This window comes from Leptopilina heterotoma, unplaced genomic scaffold (genome assembly GCF_015476425.1).
Source record: "Leptopilina heterotoma isolate Lh14 unplaced genomic scaffold, ASM1547642v1 Lhet_14, whole genome shotgun sequence".
Lineage (NCBI taxonomy): Eukaryota > Metazoa > Arthropoda > Insecta > Hymenoptera > Figitidae > Leptopilina > Leptopilina heterotoma.
Window position 1 is genome coordinate 1,610,377 of NW_025110859.1, and position 26,041 is coordinate 1,636,417.

Below are 26,041 nucleotides of genomic sequence, written 5' to 3' on the forward strand. Positions count from 1 at the left end.
CCCTATTATGGAACACTTCAAAACTTCGTTCCTATTATGGAACAGTATTACAAAAATTAAAATAAATGTAATTAAAAGTGGTGATAAGAAATTTCTTCTTATTTCAGAAAATTGAATACTTTATAAGAATGATTATTTCTGCATAGTATTTAGTTTAATAAGAAATGATTAATTAAATTTTAACTTTGAATTTAAGGTAAGCCAGAATTTTCGTCAGACGACTGTTCCATATTAGGCACACTTGTTATTTGCATGTCCCTATTTATGGAACACACAAGAAATATACAGCAAACATAACCTCAAATCTTTTCAGTATTTTCGCATTAATTTTCTACCTGAAAAATTGGTTTTATAATTATCTATTGAACTAGAATTTGTTAATTGTATTTTATTCTGTATAATTAATATTCAAATTATTGAGATAAGTCAATAGAATTCTAAATACTTATTAAATTAAATAAGTGTTCCATAAATAGGGGCATTCAATATGGAACACCCGTACATACAGGAAATCATCGTTTCATAATGAGTGCAGTGTAGAGTTTCAAAATTTAATTAATATTATTTTTATTTCATGGAAAATAACCATTTTAGGGAATAAATATTGTTTATAATATATCAATCTATCAATCTATACCCAAATTCATCAAATTAACACTCCTGATTTCAATAATTTTATCATAGAAGTTTAGTTAGCTGAAAAAGTGTTCCATAATAGGTACATTTACCTTAATTGAATGTTTCTCAAAATTTAATTCTTATAAAGAATTTATCAATTTTTTAAAAAATAATTCAATTTCTCAGAAGAATTTTATTTAATTCTTTTTAAATAACACAGCCACAAAAAAAAAAGTTCTGATCTGGGGGTCTCACTATGTAGACTTTATGTTTTTTGGGTCGCTGAATCCAAATCCGAGGTCCATTTAACCCCATCAGATCAGGATTTTGACATAACCTCAAAAAACCAATATGGCGGACACATTTTTGAAAAGCTCATCGGATTCGCTTGAAATTCGTTACTCGGGGGTTTTTGGGGTCGCTGATTACGAATTTGAAGTCTGATTTCAAAAATTCAAAATGGCGGATCCAATATGGCGGACACGTTTTTGAAAAATTCATCGGATTCGCTTGAAATTCGTTACTATGGGGTTTTTGGGGTCGCTGATTACGAATTTGAAGTCAGATTTCAAAAATTCAAAATGGCGGATCCAATATGGCTGACACATACATATTGGATCCGCCATTTTGAATTTTGAAAAACCGACATCAGATTCGTAATCAGCGACCCCAAAAACCCCAGAGTAACGAATTTCAAGCGAATCCGATGAATTTTTCAAAAACGTGCCCGCCATGTTGGATCCGCCATTTTGAATTTTTGAAATCAGACTTCAAATTCGTAATCAGCGACCCCAAAAACCCCCGAGTAACGAATTTCAAGCGAATCCGATGAACTTTTCAAAAATGTGTCCGCCATATTGGTTTTTTGAGGTTATGTCAAAATCCTGATCTGTTGGGGTTAAATGGACCTCGGATTAAGATTCAGCGACCCAAAAAACATAAAGTCTACATAGTGAGACCCCCAGATCAGAACTTTTTTTTTTTTTTTGTGGCTGTGTAATTGAATTCTTGTGGAAAATTTTATTATTTGGGGAAAATAATTACCTAAATAATATAATTGTAAAGAATTAAAGAAAGAATTCAAGAATTTATCAATTTTTTAAAAAATAATTGAATTTCTGAGAAGAATTTTATTATTAATGAAAGTAATTGAATTCTTGCGAAGAATTATGTTTAATTATTTTTAAATAATTGAATTATTTGGGAAAACAATTGAATTCTTGTGAAGAATTTTATAAAAATTTGTAAAAGTAGGTAATTGAATTCTTGAGAAGCATTTTATTATTTATGCGATAATAATTGTATTCTTGCCTTGAATTTTATTTAAATTTTTATAAATAATTGGATTTTCGTAACAAATGTTATTGCTTGTAAAAATAATTGAATTCTAGCGGTAGAATTTTATAAAGAGTTTTTAAATTGATTTTTTTCGAAAAATTTTATGAAATATTTTAAAGAATTCAATTCCTATGAAAATAAAACCTATTGAATGTTTGCGAAGAATTTTAACCAAAATCTTTTGTGGTATTTTATTAAAACTGTATAGATATTGAAAATCATTGATTTCGAAAAGTTTTTGAAAATTATTGAGTCGTTTTAAAGAATTTTATTTCAATTTTTAGAATTTTTTTTATTTCAACTATTAGCAAATTTAAAGTGATGCAAATTTCCCCCAAAAATAAAGAAAAAAGTAGCTTTTAGTGTCACAAATCTAAAAAAAAGTATCCAAATAGTAGCAAATTGTAAAAAACAAGTAAACTCTACAAGATGTTATCGACTCGAATGTACAGATAATGATTAATAAGAACTATATTAGCATTCTAAACACTTCTGATGATGTTAGTTTGCAAAAAATTTTGAATAATGCTGTCGTGATGTCTTTCGAACAAGAAGAGTGCGTGGAGCTTTTGTTGAAATACAAAAATGTGACTTGTATTCTAGTAGTTTCGAGAGCAGAATTACAACTTCGGAATAGAAGAGACGAATGTGGACAACCGCTTTCAAAATTTATTCTTGATGAATTTCCCTATGATTCAGGAGCTACACAACTTGGTGCCGGTGTTCCCTATGCAAAACGTTTCGATCAAGTGCTTCAGAGAGTTATCGATTCTGGTATCAAGGTAAAATGGCTGGAACCACATTCTGCAACAAATGTTCGATTATCTAAAATTGACAAATCTTGTACTAGTAATGAAATGGAACCTGTCATGACCATGCATCAAATAATAATTTTTCTCATCACTGGCTTTGTCTGTTCGATTGTCACTTTCATTTTGGAGTTTATTACCCATCGTGTCTCTCAAAATAATCGAAATTTATTTCAAAATTGTCTCTAACCGCATTCAATAAAGAAATTACAGTGGAACTTCGATTTTCCGTCAGGCACGGGACCAACACCTTGAAGGAAAACTAAAACTTCAACATGTAAACAAACAATTTTACAAAACAATAACACAATTAGTTTAAAATTTGTTTAAAAAAAACGTAACATCTTATTTTTTTATTTAAAAAAGCCGAAAACAGACTGAAGAAAATATCTAAACTGCAGGAAATTAGAGGTTATGGCTGCTTAGGTATTTCTCTTCAGAGAAATATATTGGAATAAACTTGCAAAGTCAATTTTTTAAATAAAAAAAAAAATTATCTTGGACAGTGACGGATAACCGTGGTGACGATAGACCGAGAGACAGAAAATCGAAGTTCCACTGTATGTAAATTCGTAATAGATTTTTAGTCTAAAATTTTTATAATATGTCCTATATCCACTATTATCGAAATTTGTCTTTGAATTTTGAAATTAAACAAAAATTTTGTCTAAGATCTCGTCTTTTTCTAGAACAGAAAAATTAATGATCCAATAAAATTCTTTTGTATTTTGACTAAAGATGTCTTTGACTTTTCCCTGATTTCCAGACAAAATTTTTTCTTTTTCCGTGACCCTAAAAAATATTCTGATTCAGTCTAAAAATTATTAGATATTCAAAAAAAATGTTTTATTACATTTATTTACGAATTTCTCTAATTGTAAAATTATTCGAAAACAACAATAACTTCTTTTTTAAATAAATAATTAATCATTATTATTTTTCCATAGGAAATAAGATTTTCAAAAATTTCAAATTTAAACCTTTTAAAGTTGGAGTGATCGATTTCTTCGTATTTTAAAATAATTAAACATGACCGAGTGATAAAATCATTATTTTATATTATAAAAGAATATTGTTACTGTAACTGTATTGAAATTCCAAACCTTCTATTCTTACTAATTCAATGGACAAGTTTTGGGGCCTTTAATTTTTCTCAATTCGTCAGCACGAATTCAATGCATGCCTTGGTCATTTCTTACGAATGCGAATTCGTTTGCACAACTTCAGGCAAATTGAATCGAATTCAATCGATTATACAAAGAGCTTGAATGAATCCCGCTTTATACCAAAAATCTTAATTCATTTCAATCCGTTTGAATTAGTTTTTTTTTACTGGGAAATTTTTAAATTATTAAATTCTTTCGACAAATTTTAATAAAATTTTTAAGAATAATTATATATTCTTCAAGGAATTCTATTAAAATTTAAATTCTGCGATGAGTTTTATTATTTATGAAAATAATTGAATTCCTAAAAAGAATTTTATTATTTACGAAAATAATTGAAGCTCTGTAGAAAATTGTATAGTTTATGAAAATACTGGAATTATTACGAAGAAATTTATAACAAATTTGTAAATAATTGAATTCTTGTGAATTTTTATTATTGATGAAAATAATTAAATGATTTAGTAGAATTTTATCAAAATTTGTTTTAAATAATTGAATTCTTTGGGAAAATTTTATGAAAATAGTAGATATTAAAAATCATTGAATTGAGGAAAATTTTTGAAAATAATGTTAGCATTTTAAAGATACGCGCTATATTTTAAATTGCTATTTTATATAAAAGACGGAGCTAGTATAGCTCATAGTATTTTAGGCGGTAAACCGGAGAATTGAGAGTTATTAATAAACATTACATTTCTTATAAAAAAGGTGTTGCATGATTTACCCTTCTAACAATAATTAAAATTTTGCCAGGAAATTTATTAAAAATTTTATAATTGAATTTCGGAGAAGAATTTTATTATTTATAAAGATTATTGAAATTTTGACAAGAATTTTTTTAAACTTTTGAACATAATTGAATTTTTGCAATAATTTGTAACTTTACCAGAATGCAAATTTTTTTTAGTGTTTTTAACTAAAATTCTTCTATAAATTCATTATTTTTAATAATTAATTAGATATATATATATATATATAAATTTGAAATATTACAATTTTTCAAAAATCCAAGTTCTTTAAAATTTCTAATTAAATTAATTCAAAATTGAAGGTTTAAAAAATTTCAAATTAATACCTTTTGAAGTTCATCTATTTATGAATGAAGTTATTTAATTAGAAATTATTGTCAGAAATAGAAAAAATTGAAGGTTTTTTGGTAATAAATTTCGTAGTTTATGAGGCAAACCAAAAAACACGAAAATTCAGAATTTTTTTATGAATTCTTAAATTTTAATTTTTTCTGTACTTTTAATAAAAATCCATAACTTTTCCCTGTATTCCCTGACCTGTGAGAACCCTGCTTTTATCAAAATTATTTTTTTCTACTTGAAAAGTAGTTTATCGATATTGATTTTCTAGAATATTGAATTTTATTTACAGAAATACAAAAAGCTATTTTCATAACAAATATTGGAAAACCACGTTTTTATTATTCGCATTTTCTTTCGCTAATACGAAACATGATAATAATAAAGTTAAGAATAATAGAATAATAAAGTTTTCAAACTGTAAGTAATTTATACTCTTTGTTACATTATTATAGCTTTACATTGAACTCGACAAGTATTATTTTCCTCATCGGTTTACATACGAAATTTGTAACATTTCCTTTTAAATAAAAAAAACTCTAAAGTAGCCTCGAGAGAAAATTTTCAGTCGCTTTAACAGTACTCAATAGAATCAACCAAGTCGTATTTTTTACTAAGTAAAATTGTGATTATTTTTTGAAGAATTTACACACCTCAAATATAATAATAATTCTGTAAATATTACAACGGGAAAAAATTTCTTTTTCACTTTCTCATTCTGAGAAAATGTTCACGCAATTAATATTCAGTATTGTGTTAATTACTTTCAAAAATTCAGAAATTTGTGGAGCATCCGATACAAAATGGATACAGGGTTTGACTAAAACTGTTCAAAAAGATAAAATTCACCAGGCAATATTTTTCATAAACGAAAAAGAAGTGAGAAATAATCAAATAGTTGTGAATCTAATAAAAACGCTTTCGAAAAATACCCCAGTCATAGAGATTATCACGCCAAACTATGAAATACCGACAGAATTCGATTTTATTAAATACAATCCAAGAGTTTCGTTATTTATTCTCTCCAATTCAGAAAACAATCGCGAATTTTCTCGAACAATCGATTTTTTAACCAAACTATCAGAAGCGAAACGTCGACCAAAATGTCTCCTGGTTCTATTTCACAAAATTGAAAATTATCGAAAACTTTTCGAAGAACTCTGGCATCGTCAGTTCCTCGAAGTTACTCTAATTGAAATTAGTAACGATTTTATGGCTCACACGAAGGATTATTATCCGGATCATAAGATCATTAATTACAACCCTTTCCTAAAGTTAATCACCAACGAAACACCGTCTGCAAAAACTGTTTGGTTTCCGGATAAACTACGAAATATGTACGGTTATCCAATAGAAGTAATTTTACTTCACGCTCCTCCGGACGTATTTATTCCCCAAGATCATACAAATGAAATTTTTGGATTAGCAATCACGAAAATAGCTACATGGGAAAAAGCGATAAACTTCAAAATGGTAAAATCATCACTATCAAATTGGGGACAATTTGGATGTACAATTAAAGGCAGTACCGGCGTTTGTCTCTATATGTATACAAATAAAGCACAAATATTAGGCGCCGAAGCACCTATAGCATTATGTGACGGAAAACCAACCGAACTCGGCAAAAGTGTCCAAGCGAGTAAAATCGGAATGCTCGTACCACTCGTAAAGAAAGACATCGAAATCAATCAATTAAAATGGCAAATCAAAAATATTCTCGCTATTATGATTCTACCTATGTTCTTTTGGATTGTTTCCCAACTGTTGGGCTTCTCGAGAAAAATATGGAAGTTCCACTACATGTTTCAAATAACTCTGGGCAATGTTCTACCACAGGAACCGGAAACACACGGCGAGAGAATCATCTTCGTCGCATTTCTCATCGGATGCTTCATGTTCTCCTCGGAAATCTACACGGCTATCAATCAAGTCCAATTGAAAAGCAATTCACCGTTCAAATACGAAACTCTAGAAGATGTTGTCGACTCGAATATACAGGTAATGATTGATGCAAACTACGTTGGCATGCTGAATACATCTGATGATATCATCTTTCAAAAAATTTTGAAGAATACTGTCGTGATGTCTTTTCAGCAAGAGGAGTGCGTGGAGCTTTTGTTGAAATACAAAAATGTGACTTGTATTCTAGTAGTTTTAAGAGCAGAATTACAACTTCGGAATAGAAGAGATGAATGTGGACAACCGCTTTCAAAATTTATTCTTGATAAATTTCCCTATGATTCCGGAGCTACACAACTTGGTGCTGGTGTACCTTACGCTGAACGCTTCGATCAAGTGCTTCAGAGAATTATTGATTCAGGTATTAGAAATAAGTGGTTGGAACCGTATTCGGGGACAAATGCTCCGTTGTCTAAAATTGGCAAATCTTGCACTAACAATGAAATGGAACCTGTCATGTCCATGCGGCAAATAACTATTGTCCTCGTCACTGGCTTTTTCTGTTCGATTGTCACTTTCATTTTAGAGTATATTATCCATAGTGTCTCTCAAAGCAATCGAACTTTATTTCAAAAAATGTCTGTAACAGAGTTTTAAATTAATAATAGAAAAAATTCTTAATTGAATTTTCTAGTCTAAAATTATATTATAACTTAATGTTACGCGTGCTAGCGAGCGAAACGTGATATTCAATTTATTAGGTATTGTTATGCAAATTACTACATTTTTTATTTTCAAAAATAAATTTTTATAATAATTTCACAATCAAAATTTAAAAAATTCACTTATTAAATACAAAATTAATTATTACTGTTCATATTTTCAAAAATTTTAATAAAATTTCACGAAAGAATTCAATTATTTTCTAAATTTTTAATAAATCCTTCTACAAAATTCAATTATTCTTTAAATAGTAAAATCTTTACAAAAATTCAATTATTTTCAAAACAATTTTAATTAAATCCCTCAGAAGAATTCAATTTTTAAAAAAATGTTTAACACATTTCAAAAAAATTCAATAATTTTTATAAATAGTAAAATTATTCTTCTCAAGAATTTAATTAAGTTCATAAATATTAAATTCTTTGCAGGAATTAAATTATTTTTAATCTAATTTAAATAAAATTACACGAAAGAATTTAATTATTTTCAAAAATTCCCACAAAATTCAATTTCAACAAGAATTTAAAATTCTCTAAAAATAATTCAATTATTCTCAAAATATTTTTCAAAAATTCTATATAAAAATTAAATTACTTTCAATGCAATTTTGAAATATATTCGCCAAAAAAATTGAAAGAATTCAATTATTTTGAAAATACGTACTTAATTTTAATAAAATTCTTTAAAGAAATTAAATTATTTTCGAAACAACTTTAATTGGATTTTTCGAAAAAGGTTCATTATTTTCAAATATTTCTAAAAAATTCTTCATAAAAATTTAATTATTTCTTAAAATTTTAATAAATTCTTCGAAACATTTCAATTATTTTTATAAATAGTAAAATTCTTCGCAATAATTCAATTATTTTTATTAATAGTAAAATCCTTTGCAGAAATTTAATTCTTTTAAAAACAATTTTAATAAAATTCCTCGAAAGAATTTAAATTTTCAAATATTAACATAAAATTCATTTATTTTCTAAAATTTTAATAAATTCTTCGGAACAATTAAATTATTTTCAATACAATTTTAATAAAATTCTTCTTCATAAAATTCAATTGCTTTCAAAATTTTCAATTAAAATTATTAAAGAAATATTCCATTAGTTTTGTCGCCACACGATTGATAAGAAAAGGGTAGGGAGAGAGTGAATATGTAAATTTCCAAAATTTTAAGAAATAATTAAATTTCATGGGGTTTTTCATTGAAATTATTTAAAATTTTAATTTTTGAGGAAAAATAAAAAGAATAAGTTTTTATACTTTTGTTTAAGAAATAGTATTGATACCTTTTTTCACCTTTAATAAAAAGTATTCAAGTTCTGAATAATTTAATTCAGAAATTCCGAAAAATTGTTTCTTGAAAAATGTAATTAAAATTTTCTAAAAATAATTTGCATAATTATATTTTTTTAAAAATGAAGAATTTTTATTAAATCTTTTAAAGTAACAGCGGGAAAGAAAATTTCACGTGTGCGTGTAGTTTTGCTAGTTATTAATTTTCCCCTCTCGCATTTCTATCCAAATCTGATTTTAAATATTCTAATCATATAGAGATTTTTTCCTTTCCTCTTTTCCTCTTCTTTCCTCTTTCCTTAAATAACTAAATTCATGTTGTAGAATTCTTTTTTTTTTACTAAGGATGCAAAAAATTAAAAGAAGAAAATAATTTGACCCTAAATAGGGTAAGTGTGCCAATTATGGCGCGGTTCTGGTTTAGCCGTCTTTGAAATAGAAAATTCAAAAATTATAATGAAAGAAGTAAATTTATGGCTTATTAAACCAAAAGCTCGTGTCATATAGATAATAAAACTTTTATAAAAACTTTATAAAAATTAATTATTTAAACAAAATTAAAGCAATAAGAATTAGGATTAAAAACTTCAATTATGGCGCGGTTGAGTCAATTTCGGCGCGCCAATTACGGCGGGGAAAATAACGTGTATTTAGAGGTTGTGTTGCGCGCCATAACTGGAGCACGCACATTCAATGAAAATGTGCCAATTATGGCGGGGCACAATTTTTGTACTTAAATAATTAAACCAATAATAGTTCAAATGTGTTTTTTTTCGTACAATTATATCGAGTAAGGTCGAAAATAACTTTTACTATCATTTTCAAATAACTATTTTATTCTAAAATAGTAAATAATTCTATTTTTTACAAAGTCGCCATAATTGGAGCACCCGCCACAATTGACACACTTACCCCAGAGAATTATAGTTGTTACCTTTTCTTTCTTTTTTCTTTTATAAAAATTATTTATTTTTCTATCTGAAAAGTTGAATTTATCGATTATTGAAATTTACAGATAATTTAGATATATTTAATTTGATATTTTACAGAAACACAGTCCACGGATCAACTTTAAGGCGCAAAAAAAGTCGCTTTAATGGATTAAAAACACATAAAAATCGAAGAAGTCGTTTGTTTAATCGAGTGTTGTCACAAAAAATTTATTTTGTATTTCCCTGATTTTCCCCTTTCACTGATATCTAAATTCAATATTATTCAAAACTTGAACAATTTTGTTAAATAAATATTTAAATACTTCTTATTTCTTTTTTCATGGAACATAGAATTAAAAAAATTTCAATTTGAAACTTTCTGAAATTTAATATTTTATAAAAATTACAATTATTTCAAAATTATTTTCTCCAATTTTTAACTAAACTTCATCTCTAAATCAATTATCTATATTAATTTTTCATAATTTTCCGAAAGTTCTTCGAGAATTCAATTATTATTTAAATACAGAAATTCAATTTTTTATAATAATTGTGACTGTCCATGTTTTTTCTTAAGTTATTAAAAAGTATTACATAACGGAAATATGTAATTGAAAATATTGCCAAAAATTTTGAGAATGACTTTTTTCAAAAAATTTTTAATATAATTTTTAGAAGCTAATTTTTATTAATTTTCATTTTTAAATTTACACTTGAAGATTTTTCATTAAAATTTTTGAGAATTCAATTGTTTTCAAAATTCGATATTAAAATTCTTCAAACGTTGATTTTCAAAAATTGTAAGAATTTAGAATTTAATTTAATTTTAAAATAAATTAAAATAAATTAAAATAAAATACAAAAATTAATTATTTTTAATTAAATTTTACAAAATTTCAATTATTTACAATTTTTTTAAATGTATATGTATTTCGAAAATTTAATTAGAAACATTATTCAAAAATAATTTTTGAAAGATTGATTTATTTATTTTTCACACTATAAAAATAGATATAAATCGCAATTTGTACCAAAAATGTGGTATTTTGTTTCAATACCTATTTGAAAAAAAAGTCGAAAAAATCGCAATTTTTGAAAATAAATCGAACAAAGTCAAAAAAGTCATAATATCCGATGCCAGGAAATACAAAAAACTATATACTATAAAAATATTCTTGCTATACTTTTTTCTGTAATACGAATAAATGTCAAGAATTATAATCATTTTTTTAAACTGTCAGTAATTTGTAATTTCTGTTTGTAGGATTATTGCCTTTTTTGCTTTTATATGGAACCGAACTTGACAACAAGTATTATTTTCTCTTTCTATTCACACAGAAAGGTTATAACCCATAATTTAGTAAAAAAACTACAAAATAACATCGATCAATTGTTTAGTCCCTCAAACTAAACTTTACGGCTTAGCAAAGCCGTATTTTTCAAAAAATATATTCTTCTTCGCTTTCTCATTCTGAGAAAAATGTTCATACAATTAATACTCAGTACTGTGTTAATTTTCAACAATCCAAAAATCAGTGGAGAATCCAATACAAAATGGATACAGAGTTTAACTAAAAGTGTTCAAAAGAATAAAATTCACCAGGCAATATTTTTCATAAACGAAAAAGAAGTGAGAAATAATCAAATAGTTGTGAATCTAATAAAAACGCTTTCGAAAAATACCCCAGTCATAGAGATTATCACGCCAAACTATGAAATACCGACAGAATTCGATTTTATTAAATACAATCCAAGAGTTTCGTTATTTATTCTCTCCAATTCAGAAAACGATCGCGAATTTACTCGAACAATCGATTTTTTAACCAAACTATCAGAAGCGAAACGTCGACCAAAATGTCTCCTGGTTCTATTTCACAAAATTGAAAATTATCGAAAACTTTTCGAAGAACTCTGGCATCGTCAGTTCCTCGAAGTTACTCTAATTGAAATTGGAGAAAGAATAATCGAAATCGAATTAAATGCTCACACAAAAGACTATTATCCTGATCGTAAGATTATTAATTACAATCCTTTCTTAAAATTGATCACTAACGAAACACCAACAACAAATACTGTTTGGTTTCCGGACAAACTAAAAAATATGCACGGCTATCAATTAGAAGCAATTTTACTGTTCGCTCCTCCGGACGTAATTATTCCCGAAGATCCTAAAAGTGAAATTTTTGGATTAGCACTTATGAAAATAGAGGCATGGGAAAAAGTGATAAATTTAAAAATGGTAAGATCTTCACTTCGAGAATGGGGAAAATTTGGATGTACACTTGAAGACAGTACTGAAGTTTGTCTCCATATGTATACAAATAAAGCACAAATGTTAGGCAATGAAGTACCTGCAGCAATATGTGACGGAAAACCATCCGAACTTGGAAAAAGTATTCAGGCAAACAAAATCGGAATGCTCGTGCCACTCGTAAAAAGAGACATCGAAATCGATCAATTAAAATGGCAAATCAAAAATATTCTCGCCGTTATGATTCTACCCATGTTCTTTTGGATTGTTTCCCAACTGTTGGGCTTCTCGAGAAAAATATGGAAGTTCCACTACATGTTTCAAATAACTCTGGGCAATGTTCTACCACAGGAACCGGAAACACACGGCGAGAGAATCATCTTCGTCGCATTTCTCATCGGATGCTTCATGTTCTCCTCGGAAATCTACACGGCTATCAATCAAGTCCAATTGAAGGGCAATTCACCGTACAAATTCGAAACTTTAGACGACGTTGTCGACTCGAATATACAGATAATGATTAATAAGAACTATATTAGCATTCTAAACACTTCTGATGATGTTAGTTTGCAAAAAATTTTGAATAATGCTGTCGTGATGTCTTTCGAACAAGAAGAGTGCGTGGAGCTTTTGTTGAAATACAAAAATGTGACTTGTATTCTAGTAGTTTTGAGGGCAGAATTACAACTTCGGAATAGAAGAGATGAATGTGGACAACCGCTTTCAAAATTTGTTCTTGACAAATTTCCATCTGATTCAGGAGCTACTATGCTTGGAGCTGGTGTTCCCTATGCAAAGCGCTTCGATCAAGTGCTTCAGAGAGTCATTGATTCAGGTATTAGAAACAAGTGGTTGGAACCATATATTGAGACAAATGTTCAGTTTTCTACAATTAGCAAATCTTGTACTAGCAATGAAATGGAACCTGTCATGACAATGCGTCAAATAATGTTTGTTCTCTTCACTGGTTTTTCCTCTTCGATTGTCATTTTCATTTTGGAGTTTATTACCCATCGTATCACGCAAACTAATAAAGCTTTATTTCAAAAAGTGTCTGTAACTGAGTTTTAAATTAATAATAAAAATGTTCTAATAATATAAATGATATTAGATAATAAAAGTACTAATAATGAAAATAGAGATAATAAAAATATAGAAGTGTTAAGTTATTAATGTTCCTAAATTTTTTTTTCTAAATAACATCGTCATTTTGTTTCTTTTTTATGTTTCTTGAAATTTGATTTCTAATTTTTTTCTAAAAACTGTAGCTGACAGTAGTCATAAAAATAGTCAACAATTTAAAGTATTTTCATTTTGTTAATTGTTAATTAATTAATTAATAATTATTAAGTAATTTTAGTTATTAATTCATTATTATTAATTTATTTATTTGTTTCCCTCCACGGAAATCTTTAGTAAACTGCGAATGATACATACGTGTGTCGAAAGAAATTCCCAATTTTTTTCTAAAAATAATACAGGGTTGCTACAAAAATTTAATTTTGTTTTTCCCTGACTTTTTCCTGATTTCCAGACAAAATTTTTTGTCTTCATATTTTATAATAATTAAACATGACCGAGTGATAAAATCATTATTTTATATTATAAGAATATTATTAGGTATATTGAAAATCATTGAATTCTTGATAAAAGAATTTTATTAAAAAATTTGAGAATAATAAATGAATTTCTTCGGGGAATTTTATTATTTATGAAAATAATTGAATTCTTGCAAAGAATTTTATCAAAAAATTTGAGAATAATTTGAATTTCTTCAAAAAATTTTATTATTTATGGAAGCAATTGAATTCTTGCGAAGAGTTTTATTAAAATTTTCGAAAATCCTAATTAAATTCTTTTGAAGAATTTCTTTCAATTTATTTTAAATATGTAATGGAGTTTCTTTAATTATTTTAATTGAAAATTTTTACAGTAATTGAATTTTATAAACAATTTCTTTCAAGTTTTTAAAATAATCGTGTTTCTTAATAATTAAAATAATTAAACAATTTAAATTATTGAATTTTATTAAAATTTTTAAAAATTAATTAACATCTTTTTAGAATTTTACTACAATTTTTTAAAATAATTTTAATAAAAATTTACAAAAATTGAATTGTTTCGAAGAATTTATTAAAATTTTAGAAAATAATTGAATTTTTGCAAAGATAATACTATTTAAAAAAATAATTGAATTGATTCGAAGGATTTATCAAAATTTTAGAAAATAATTGAATATTCTCGAAAAATTTTATAACGAATTAAAAAAATAATTAAATTTTTTCGTAAAATTTTATTAAAATTTTTTTTAAAAATTGGATTTTCTCATGAAATATTTTAAAAATTGTACCTATTAAAAATAATTGAATTGTTTTAAAGGATTTTTAAAAATTTTAGAAAATAATTGAATTCTTTCGTGAAATTTTATTAAAATTTTTGAAAATATATACAATAGTAATTAATTTTGTACTTAATAAGTGAATTTTTTAAATTTTGATTATGAAATTATTTAAAAATTTATAATTGAAAATTTTATAATTTGCATAATAATATAAGAAATTGAATATCTCGTTCCGCCCGCTACCGTGCGTATCATTTGCTAGTTTTTAATAATTTTTAAAAAAGTTTTTTAATAATTTTCAAATTTATTCATTCTTCAATTAATTATATATTAGAAAATAAAAACATGAAATAATTTTTTAAAAAATTCAGTTAAATTTTTTCAAACAAATTAATTCTGCAGAATTGTTAGTTAAAAGTATGAAAAATTCAAATTTTTAAAGATTTTACTTTGAAACATTTTCAAAATTCAATTATTTCTAAAAATTTAAGCTGTAATGCTTTTAATGTTTAATTATTATTATCTAAAATTTTAACTGCAATCCATTTTTTAATCAATATTTATTAGAAAATTCTACGAGAATTCAATTATTTGTTTCTTTATTTTACAATCAATTAAATAAAAAAATAAATAATTTATTGAATAATTAAATGTTCCTCAAAATTAAGTTCTCATAAAGAATTTTATCAATAAATTTTTAAATCTTTAAATTCTTTCGACAAATTTTAATAAAATTTTTAAGAATAATTATACATTTTTCGAGGAATTCTATTAAAATTTAAATTCTGCGAAAATAATTGAATTCCTAAAAAGAATTTTATTATTTACGAAAATAATTGAAGCTCTGTAGAAAATTGTATAGTTTATGAAAATACTGGAATTATTACGAAGAAATTTATAACAAATTTGTAAATAATTGAATTCTTGTGAATTTTTATTATTGATGAAAATAATTAAATGATTTAGTAGAATTTTATCAAAATTTGTTTTAAATAATTGCATTCTTTGGGAAAATTTTATGAAAATAGTAGATATTGAAAATCATTGAATTGAGGAAAATTTTTGAAAATAATTGAAATTTTTCCAGGAAATTTATTAAAAATTTTTATAATAATTGAATTTCGGAGAAGAATTTTATTATTTATAAAGATTATTGAAATTTTGACGAGAATTTTTTTAAACTTTTGAACATAATTGAATTTTTGCAATCAATTTGTCAAAATTGAAGGTTTAAAAAAATTTCAAATTAATATCTTTTGAAGTTCATCTATTTATGAATGAAGTTATTTAATTAGAATTTATTGTCAGAAATAGAAATAATTGTTTTTCCAGTACTTTTAATAAAAATCTCTGACTTTTCCCGGAATTCCCTGACAAGTGGCAACCCTGAATAGTCTAATAATAGTAAAAAATTTCAAGTATTTTTAAACGTTGATTAGAAACTGCGAAGCACTAAATTCAGTAACTCCTTAAAATCAACAGAATAATAATTTCTCCTTTCATGTAAAAAATAAATAAAATAATCTAAGGAATTAAAAGAAAGACAAATATTTGTCATATTTTTCGTACAGTTTGTACGTAAAAAAATACACAAAAAGGGGCGAAGAAGTTGAAATATAGAAGAGGGCACAGCAGTTTTATGGAGCGGGACAATTTCACACGAGTGAAATTCAGTTTTTCTTCGCAATCGTTTCGGAAACCTTGAAACGATAATAATTTCTTTTTACAAACTTTTTGTGTTAAAAACTCACCGAAAATTGCGAGGATACTTCTTCGAAAATTTGACAGCTGCCTTAAAATCGGACACCAAATCAGAGCACAGAAGATTAGGATCGGAACAATCCGGTTCTCCTGGACACCAGTCTCTGTGCTTTCTCGATTGTAAGCTGCCTCGTGGATCACGAACCAAAAACACTACTTTTGCTCCCAAGCTGAAAAAATTACAAAATAAAATTAATATTTTAAGCTTTACTTGGTATAAGATGTTAAGGACTCAAAATAAATCGAAACAAAAAACATAATCTATTTATTGAAGTTATTTTTAAAGTTTATGTATCAAAAAAGTTAATTAATTTTCCAAGCTATCAAGTGAATAAAATTGTTGTTTTTAAATATTCAAATCAATTATTTTAATAACTAAAAAATAATAATACCATACAACAAAAATTTTTGAATTATTTTAAAAAATATTTTAATTAGTATTTGAAATACTATTTTTAAATACATACTGAAAAATTTTCTGTAAAAAAAAAATTGCATTATTTTACAGGAGAAGAAAAGTTGTGTTCTCAAATAACCAAAAATGTTTTACATACCTAATAATAAAGAATATTTAATAAGATTACCTTTCTTGTGCTAAAATTTTTTCAATGAGCCGTAATCGTAATCGTACAATTTTCATAGACTGGAATGGAAATAATTGACAAAAGGGAGAAAGAAATCGTGGATCCCAGCAAATTGATTTGTGCATTAGGCATTGTTCCCAAAGAGGGGCGTTGTGGTTAAAAAGCCAAACATGAGTCTTTCCAAAGTCCAAATAATGTTCTAAAAAAATAAAAAATAGTGTATATTAATTATAAATAATGTAAGGGAGAAACATACACACTTATTGGGACACACTTATTGTTAGCTCAATATCTTACACAAAAAATTTATTTCTCCTATTTTTAAATTTTTCGTGTCAGTAGGAGGTATAAACTAACAATAACATATATCATAGTCAGTTTCCTAAAACTAGTACTTTAGTACAGGGCTCGAACCAGGGAAAGTATTTAAAAATACGGACTTTACGGACCAAAAATTAAAAATTATTCGGAGTGATCGATTTCTTCACGTTTTATAATAATTTTTAAAGATAAAAAATTGATAAAATCATTATTTTATACTAGCAAATGTTACGCGCGGAACGTGATATTCAATTTATTATTGTTATGGAAATTACAAAATTTTTTATTTTCAAATATAAATTTTTTAAATAATTTCATAATCAAAATTCAAAAAATTCACTTAAGTACAAAATTAATTATTTTTTATTTAATTATTTTTTTTCAAAAATTTTAATAAAATTTCACGAAAGAATTCAATTATTTTCTAATATTTTAATAAATCCTTCTAAACAATTCAATTATTTTTTTAAATAATAAAATCTTTACAAAAATTCAATTATTTTCAAAACAATTTTAATTAAATTCCTCGGAAGAATTCAATTTTTTAAAAAATTTTTAACACATTTCAAAGAAATTCAATTTTTTTCTAAAATTTTAATAAATCCTTCGAAAAAATTTAATTATTTTTATAAATAGTAAAATTCTTCCCAAGAATTCAATTAATTTTATAAATAGTAAAATTCTTTGCAGAAATTTAATTATTTTCAATACAATTTTAATTGAATTCTTCGGATGAATTCGACTATTTTTAAATATTTCCATAAATTTGAATTATTTCCCAAAATTTTAATAAATTCTTCGAAACAATTCAACTATTTTTGTAAATACTAAAATTCTTTGCAGGAATTAAATTATTTTTAATCCAATTTAAATAAAATTACATGAAAGAATTCAATTATTTTCAAAAATTTCTATAAAATTCAATTTCATCAAGAATTTAAAATTCTCCAAAAATTAGTTCAATTATTCTCAGAATATTTTTACAAAATTCTATATAAAAATAAAATTATTTGCTAAATTGTTAAATATATTCGTCAAAAAATTGAAAGAATTCAATTATTTCCAAAAAATAATAAAATTCTTGTGATAAATTCAATTATTTTGAAATTCTTTTAAGAAATTCAATTAATTTCGAAACAAGTTTAATTGAATTTCTAGAAAAAATTTTATTATTTTTAAATATTTCTATAAAATTCTTCATAACAATTTAATTATATCTTAAAAGTTTAATAAATTCTTCGAAATATTTCAATTATTTTTGTAAATAGTAAAATCTTTTGCAAGAATTCAATTATTTTCAATACAATTTTAATAAAATTCTTCTTCATAAAATTAAATTGCTTTCAAAACTTTCAATTAAAATTGTTAAAGAAACTCCATTAGTTTAAAAAAATTTTAAAGAAATTCTTCAAAAGAATTTAATTCGTATTTTTAAAAATTTTAATAAAATTCTTTGCGAGAATTTAGTTATTTTCCTAAATAACAAAATTATTTGAAGGAATTCTATTATTATCAAATTTTTTTGATAAAATTCTTTGCAACAATTCGATGATTTTCAATACATTCATAATTGAGCGTTTCGGTGCAATAATCGGTCTTGCACCGGCAGGATGCTATGAGGCAAGACCGATTATTGCACCGAAACGCTCAATTTTAAAACTGAAAATATTTGAAAAGAAAAATGATAAGAAAGTTAAGAAACAAAAAAGCAAACCACAACTAACTCCAAACTTCGAACAGATTACCGGAACATGTACTTCATTATTATTAATTATAAGAATATTGTACTTCTTCAAAATTAATTTCATCATTTCAATTCAATTATTATTTTTAAGAATTTTTAACTAAAATTCTACTTGAAATCAATTAATTTTCAAAGAAGTTCTTTGACAATTTTCAAATCCATTTGTTTACAATATTCAATTTTACGAATTTCAATTATTATCTAAAATTTTAACTGAAATTTTTTTTAAATCAATTTTTACTAGAAAATTCTACTAGAATTCAATTATTTAAATTCAAAAATAAATTATTTATTAAATAATTCAAGGGGGCGCATGATTATTCCCCAAAATTCAATTTCATAATATTCAAAACATCGAAATTCTTATTATAGAAACGTCAATTCACATAATTTTCATATTTCGAAATACCATTCAACATAATTTTCATTTTGTCGAATAATCATGATTCTAATTTTTAAATAATCGAATTGTTTTTTAACATAATTTTTATTCTGACTAATGTCTATTGGTTAGAAGTATTAAATGTTCGAATTATCAATTCGTCGAATGCTCAAAACATAGAATTGTTAATTCGTCGAATGCTCAAATAGTCGAAACGCCATCTGTTCGAATTGTCAAGTAGTAGAATGGTAAAGTAGTCGAATGTTTAAAACGTCGAATTATCAATTCGTCGAATGCTTAAAACATCGAATTGTCAGTTCGTCGAATGCTCAAAATGTCGAAATGTCAATTCGTCGAATCTTCAAAACGTCGAATTGCCAAAATTTCGAAAAATTTGTTTGATTTAATTAAACATTAACTTAAAACAAACAAATGTTAACTTAAATCAAACAAATTTTTTGAAATTTTGGCAATTCAACGAATTGACATTTCGACATTTTGAGCATTCGACGATTTGACAATTCGATGTTTTTAGCATTCGACGTTTTGAACATTCGACGAATTGAAAATTCGATGATTTGAGCATTCGACGAATTGACAATTCTATGTTTTGAGCATTCGACAAATTGATAATTCGAACATATTTAATACTTCAAACCAATAGACATTAGTCAGAATAAAAATTATGTTAAAAAACAATTCGATTATTTAAAAATTAGAATCATGATTATTCGACAAAATGAAAATTATGTTGAATGGTATTTCGAAATATGAAAATTATGTGAATTGACGTTTCTATAATAAGAATTTCGATGTTTTGAATATTATGAAATTGAATTTTGGAGAATAATCATGCGCCCCATAATTCAATATTTCTTAAAATTGAATTTTCATAAAGAATTTTGTCAACAAATTTTTAAATAATTATTCTCTCCACAAATTTTAATAAAATTTTTAAGAATAATTATATATTTCAATAAATTTGAATAAAACTGTATTAAATATAATTGAAATTCTGCAATCATTTGTAATTTCTCTAAAATTCTCCAAATTATATCGTACAATTTACGAACTTTTCGTCCTTTTTCAATCAAATTACGGACTTTACGGACCTTTTTTTTAAAAAAAAACGGACTTTTACTGACTTGAAGCAAATTTACAGACCTTGTGTAGTATACAATAGTATAAAATAGTAAAAAACGTAATCAATAGTATACAACATATACTATTTTTTTTCTTATACATATTATTGATTTAATTAGTTGCCACCTACCCATGTTTGAGTAATTGCACTTGAGCAATGATTCGATATTTTTAAGAGCCACTCTTGCAAAAGGCTCTTCTCTTATTTGAATAATTCCAAAGTCCAATAGTGGCTCGTAATGATAATAAGTGGCAGGATGGGCATTGATAACTTCACCAAGAAAAGTACTTCCGCTGCGCCAACTTGTTAAAATAATACTTCTCAATGGATTACCACCTCTTTCCATTACAAAATTGTCGAGATTACTGAAATCAATTCTATAATATTAGCGTAATAGAAAAGTTTACATTAAAAGTATTTCTACTTTTCTAAATAGAACTTTCTTTTTATTTTTATTTTCTCATTTATTCTTCTTTTCCTTTTCTTATTTCTCTATTTTTTTCACCTTATTACTTTTTTCTTTTTCCTTATTAATCATTATTGTCCTGGACATTTATCCGAACAGTAATTCTAATATTATTATTTCTTTCCCCCAATATTATTATTTCATCGATATATAATATTATTCAAATTATTACTTACTCATTTTTTCCATTAAGATATCTATAACTACTCATATTTTTTTCAATCAATTTCCGTTGTAGATTCAGAACTTTTTGAATTTCGTATAGAGTCACATCGCTGGCAGCACCTTTTATGTAATTCTAAAACAATTTTCAAAGTGGAAAATTAGTTTTTATGTATTATTAACAACTTTAATTTTAGGGTTGCTTAAATGACATTACGAAAACAAAAAGATGGAAATTGAATTTTTATATAATTAAGATTATTTATGGACAAGAGAAAGCTTTACAGTAGCAAAAAATAGTAACGTACAAACATGCTCATGCATTTAAAAGGACAAAACAACATTAATAAAAAAATTGAAATAATTATTTCTCTCATTGTTTTTCTTTTCCAAAAACAAAATTACCCAAATTTATTTTAAGAGTCTGTCAAAATCGATACTTCAATGGAAAAATAGCATCGACTTTGACATCCCCTTAAATCAAAATTTGCCTTAAAAAACGGAATGAACAATAGAAAGTTATAAATAAAAATAGAAATAAATTTTCAATAAACAAATAATATAAAATATTTGCATAAAAAAATAAGACAATTTTTTCCTACACAACTTACCGTGAAAGATTGGTGTATTTTAGTGTGCCGCAATTTTAACTCGGTATCCTAAATTTTAAAAGAAACGAACAAAAATTTATAGTTATTTCCCATCATTTTCCTTTACCCTTTTTTTTAAATAGAATTTTAATTTTATTTCATAGAAAATAAACAATATTTTTTTTCAATTATTTTCTCCCCTCACTCTAAAAAAAATTTTTTTTTCTATAAAAATATAAAAGATAATTTTTTTATTCCAGTTTGACAATTTTTTTAATGACTAAATTAGAAAATTATACTGCATTTGTAAACAATGTTTTTTCGAAACAATTCAACGCAGTGTTGTGCACGAATATTCAAAGCACTGAAACATTTAATATTGTGCTCTGATTTTGGCAAAAAGCAATAAATTTGATTTACATTGTACTTTGAGATTGTGATTTTAATATTACGTGCTCTGAGTGTCTAGTGTAACATTTACAATTAACTAAATCTAACTAACATATACTTTGCGATTAATAAAATTCCTTAAAATTTATTTTTCAAATAAAAATCTTTTTTCCTTAAAATTTATTTTTCAGATGAAATTCATTCTTTAAAATTCATTTTTCAGATGGAACTTTTTTATTTTTATTATTTTAATTATTTTTTTTATTATTTTTTTTTTTTACTTAAAAATTTATTTTTCAGGCAAAATTCTTTCTTTAAACTTTACTAGCAACTTCTTACTGCCTTTTTTAAATAAAATTAGCAATTTTTAAAATAATAGAATTTAAAAATTTACTAATTTAAACTTTTGTTGAAAACACTAAAAAAATTCAATTTTGGAGAAATTACAAATAATTGCAGAAATTCAATTATTTTCAAAAAAAAATACTTCTTATAAAATTCAACTATGTTTAAAATTTGAAAAAAAATTCTCGTAAAAATCTCAATTATCTTTATAAATAACAAAATTCTTCTCCAAAGTTCAATTATTTTCATACATGTCAAAAAACAAAAATTCTTGTCCTAATTTCAATTATTTTCAAAAATTTTTCTAATTTCAATTATTTTCAATATCTACTATTTTAATAAAATTTCTCAAAAAGAATTCAATTATATAAAAAAAATTTTAATAAAACTTGGTGCAAATATTTAATTATTTTCATAAATAATAAGAATTCCACAGGAAATCAATTATTTTCATAAAAAATAATTTAAATTCTAGAAAATAATAATTGAATTAAAATGATGAAAATAATTTTGAAAAAGTCACTGTAATAATATTCTTATAATATAAAACAATGATTTTATCACTTGGTGATCTAATTATTATAAAACATGAAGAAATCGATCACTTCTAGTCTTCGACTCGGAGTAATCGATATCTTCATGTTTTATAACAAACTTTTATAAGTTGTTTAATTTAAAAAAGGTTTGAATTTGAAATTTTTGAATGATGATTCCTGTGGAAAATCCTGTTCCAAAAATTAGATCAAAAATAGAAATTGCGCAAATATTTATCTTCTTTTTCTAAAACAAAATAAATAATTTTGTTAAAAAAATTGTGATTCATAAACAAAAATAATATAAAATAAATCAATTTTCTATTTCTTAATCACAGTTGTTTAACAATTTTCTAATTTTGCTTCGAAGTAAAGAACAAAAATCTGCTTAATTTCAATTTGACAAAACATATTATTTAACAAAATTTTAATCTTTTAATGAAAAGAAGTGAAAAAAATTCTGATGATTTATATTTGTCATTACAGTTTTAAATTAATTATAAAATAAAAATAATTATAACATTAATTATTAACTATAATAATCGTCATATTCTGTCCAGTCTGTCCATTTTTTTACTATTTTTTAATTTAATAATATTATCTTTATTTTTCAAATAATTCAAAAATATTTTTATTAATCTAAAGAAATTATTAATGTTATTATTCATTATTTCTTTATTTCTAAAAAAAAATTAGCATTTTGTAACAAACGTTTTAGGTAATTAACAAATGTAAATCCTACAAAATTTTATCCTTTTTTTAATGTGAAAAACTTAATTGTTTGACAAATCGAAATTATGCAGCTATTTTTTCCTTTTTTCTAAAAAAAAATTAAAAAATTGTTGGAAAATTAAAATTAGAAAGTAGAAAATATTTTGCACATTTTCTGCTTCTCAATTACAATTCATAAACAAAGTACAAGTTTTAAGTAAAAAAAAAATGTTATAAATCGAATTTTGTTTAAGAAATTTTAAATTTATTTTGGAAAAAATATTTACAAAATTTCTATTTGTTAAAAACGATTATAAAATTATTCGAAAACATCAATAACTTCTTTTCTAAATAAATATTTAATCACTATTATTTTTCCACAAAAACTAAGATTTTCAAAAATTTCAAATTTAAACCTTTTTGAAATTTAACAAATTATAAGAATATTTATTATAAAACATGAACAAATTGATTACTTTTTTTTACTTTATTTTTTATAATAAATTAAAGATAACCGAGTGATAAGATCATTATTTTATATAATAGGAATATTTTTACTGTAATTTTTTCAAAATTATTTTCATCATTTTAATTCAATTATTATTTTCTAGAATTTTTAAATAAAATTCTTCTCTAAATCAATTATCTTTAATAATTTTTGAAAAAGTTCTTTAAGAATTTTCAAATCCATTTGTTTACAATTCAATTTTACGAAATTTCGATCATTCTGAAATTCTTCATATAATATACATATTAGAAACAAATTTTTAAATAATTTTAAAAAAATCAATTAAACTTTTTCAAAAACATTGATTCTACAGAATTATTGGTTATAAATATGAAAAATTAAGATTTTCAAAGAATTTAATTTGAAACCTTTTCAAAATTCAATTATATCTTAAAATTCATGGTATAATGCTTTTAATATTCAAATATTATTTGAATATTTGATAAATTTGAATAATATATATATTAAAATCTAAAAATTTAACTAGAATTAATTTTTAAATCAATTTTTATTAGAAAATTTCTACGAGAATTCAATTATTTAAATGCAAAAATAAATAATTTATTGAATAATTAAATATTTCTTAAAATTGAATTCTCATAAAGAATTTTATCAAAAATTAAATTTTGCCAAAATTTATTCTATTTATTTTAATTATAATAAATTAAATTAATTTTCAATAAAAATAACTCACCGATATCATAGGCTGCAATTGGTGTTCAAAATAGTTGTTGTAATGTTGATTTAATGCCAAAAAAAATATAAAGGCCGTGGCAATTCCAACCAAAATGTAAAAACTCCGTTTCCTGGACATGCTTTTTCCTAAAATGAATAAAAATACATTATATCACATAGAAAGATAAATGAGAAATTTTAAAAATGAGATAAGAAAAATAGAAAATTTTCAGATAATACGAAAACAGTATTTCTAAATACTTTTAATATTACTCCACTATCTCAAAATATTAACATTTAATTATAAAAGATTACTTTATATTTTTAATAAAACAAAACAATTTAAAAGTTATTGCATCGAGTAATAACCAAAAATCAATAAATTTTAATTTAAAAAGAAAAATGAAAAGAATGAAATGTACCTGTTCGAGTAAAACGAGCACGTTGCATCTTGTAAGGCGAAACATTCAAAATTTGACCCCTAAAATTATGAATTTTCTTCATGATTGACGAATTATATTTACAATTTTAAAAGTAACAAATCCAAAGTACGTATGAAAAGTATATAATGAATAGCTTCGTTGAATTTCTATTATCTAAATTACGTCTAGTTGAAGTAAATTAAAATTGTCATGCTGCAGTAAATATTTATAAAAGTTGTTAGATAAAAAACAGGAAATTAAAAACAATAAATAAAAAAATGTAACCTTTTAATATATTTTACCTTGTTATTCAGCCAATAGTCGTATTCGTTGAGCATCGAGATAATTTGATAAAATTTTCATATTAATTTTTTTATAAAGTGGAACTTTATTCAATATTTGAAAAGACAATCCCATTGTGTTTAAAACAAACGAAATTCCCAGCAGTTAATAAAGAAATTTGATATGATCATTGAATTTCGTTTTTCGTGTTGTGTGCATATAGGACTTGACATTTAATTTTCATGTATGACTTTTAAAAACTAATGACTAACACCAAAGATAATTTGGCCTATTGATATATTTTCTGATTTAGTGATAAATAATTATGAACAATCTTGAAAAAGTCTGTCTCAAATTACTGTCTACATGTTGTTTTTCACTACTAGTATACTAAAAATGTCAATTTTTTCAGCAGACGACATTTTCTAACAATCTGTCACCTGAGATTTTTAGGTTAGGTTAGGAGATTTCTCATTGGTTCAATTATTGTCCAATCAGTGCTTATTAATTCTTTTTTTCCCCTTTATATTTAAATCCTGTTTAAGAAATTACCGAAA

The 26,041-nt window shown here is 24.3% G+C and overlaps 1 protein-coding gene across 3 annotated transcripts in view; it reads right to left on the reverse strand.

Moving 5' to 3' along the window:
* Positions 1–26,041, reverse strand: part of LOC122497848 (carbohydrate sulfotransferase 4-like) — a 70,833-nt gene that overhangs the window by 44,055 nt on the left and 737 nt on the right. The window contains exons 1-9 of one of the 3 annotated variants that reach the window (XM_043605199.1): positions 25,505–25,943; positions 25,203–25,261; positions 24,800–24,927; positions 21,640–21,687; positions 21,043–21,164; positions 20,530–20,765; positions 16,810–17,008; positions 16,216–16,395; positions 2,396–2,760 (exon numbers count right to left, since the gene is read on the reverse strand). In XM_043605199.1, coding sequence (XP_043461134.1) covers positions 2,652–2,760; positions 16,216–16,395; positions 16,810–17,008; positions 20,530–20,765; positions 21,043–21,164; positions 21,640–21,687; positions 24,800–24,927; positions 25,203–25,230 — 1,050 coding nt within the window. In that variant the 5' untranslated portion in view covers positions 25,231–25,261; positions 25,505–25,943 and the 3' untranslated portion in view covers positions 2,396–2,651. Of the gene's footprint in view, positions 1–2,395; positions 2,761–16,215; positions 16,396–16,809; positions 17,009–20,529; positions 20,766–21,042; positions 21,165–21,639; positions 21,688–24,799; positions 24,928–25,202; positions 25,262–25,504; positions 25,944–26,041 lie in introns of those variants that run through there. The other 2 variants (XM_043605197.1, XM_043605198.1) reach the window with 2 other exon arrangements.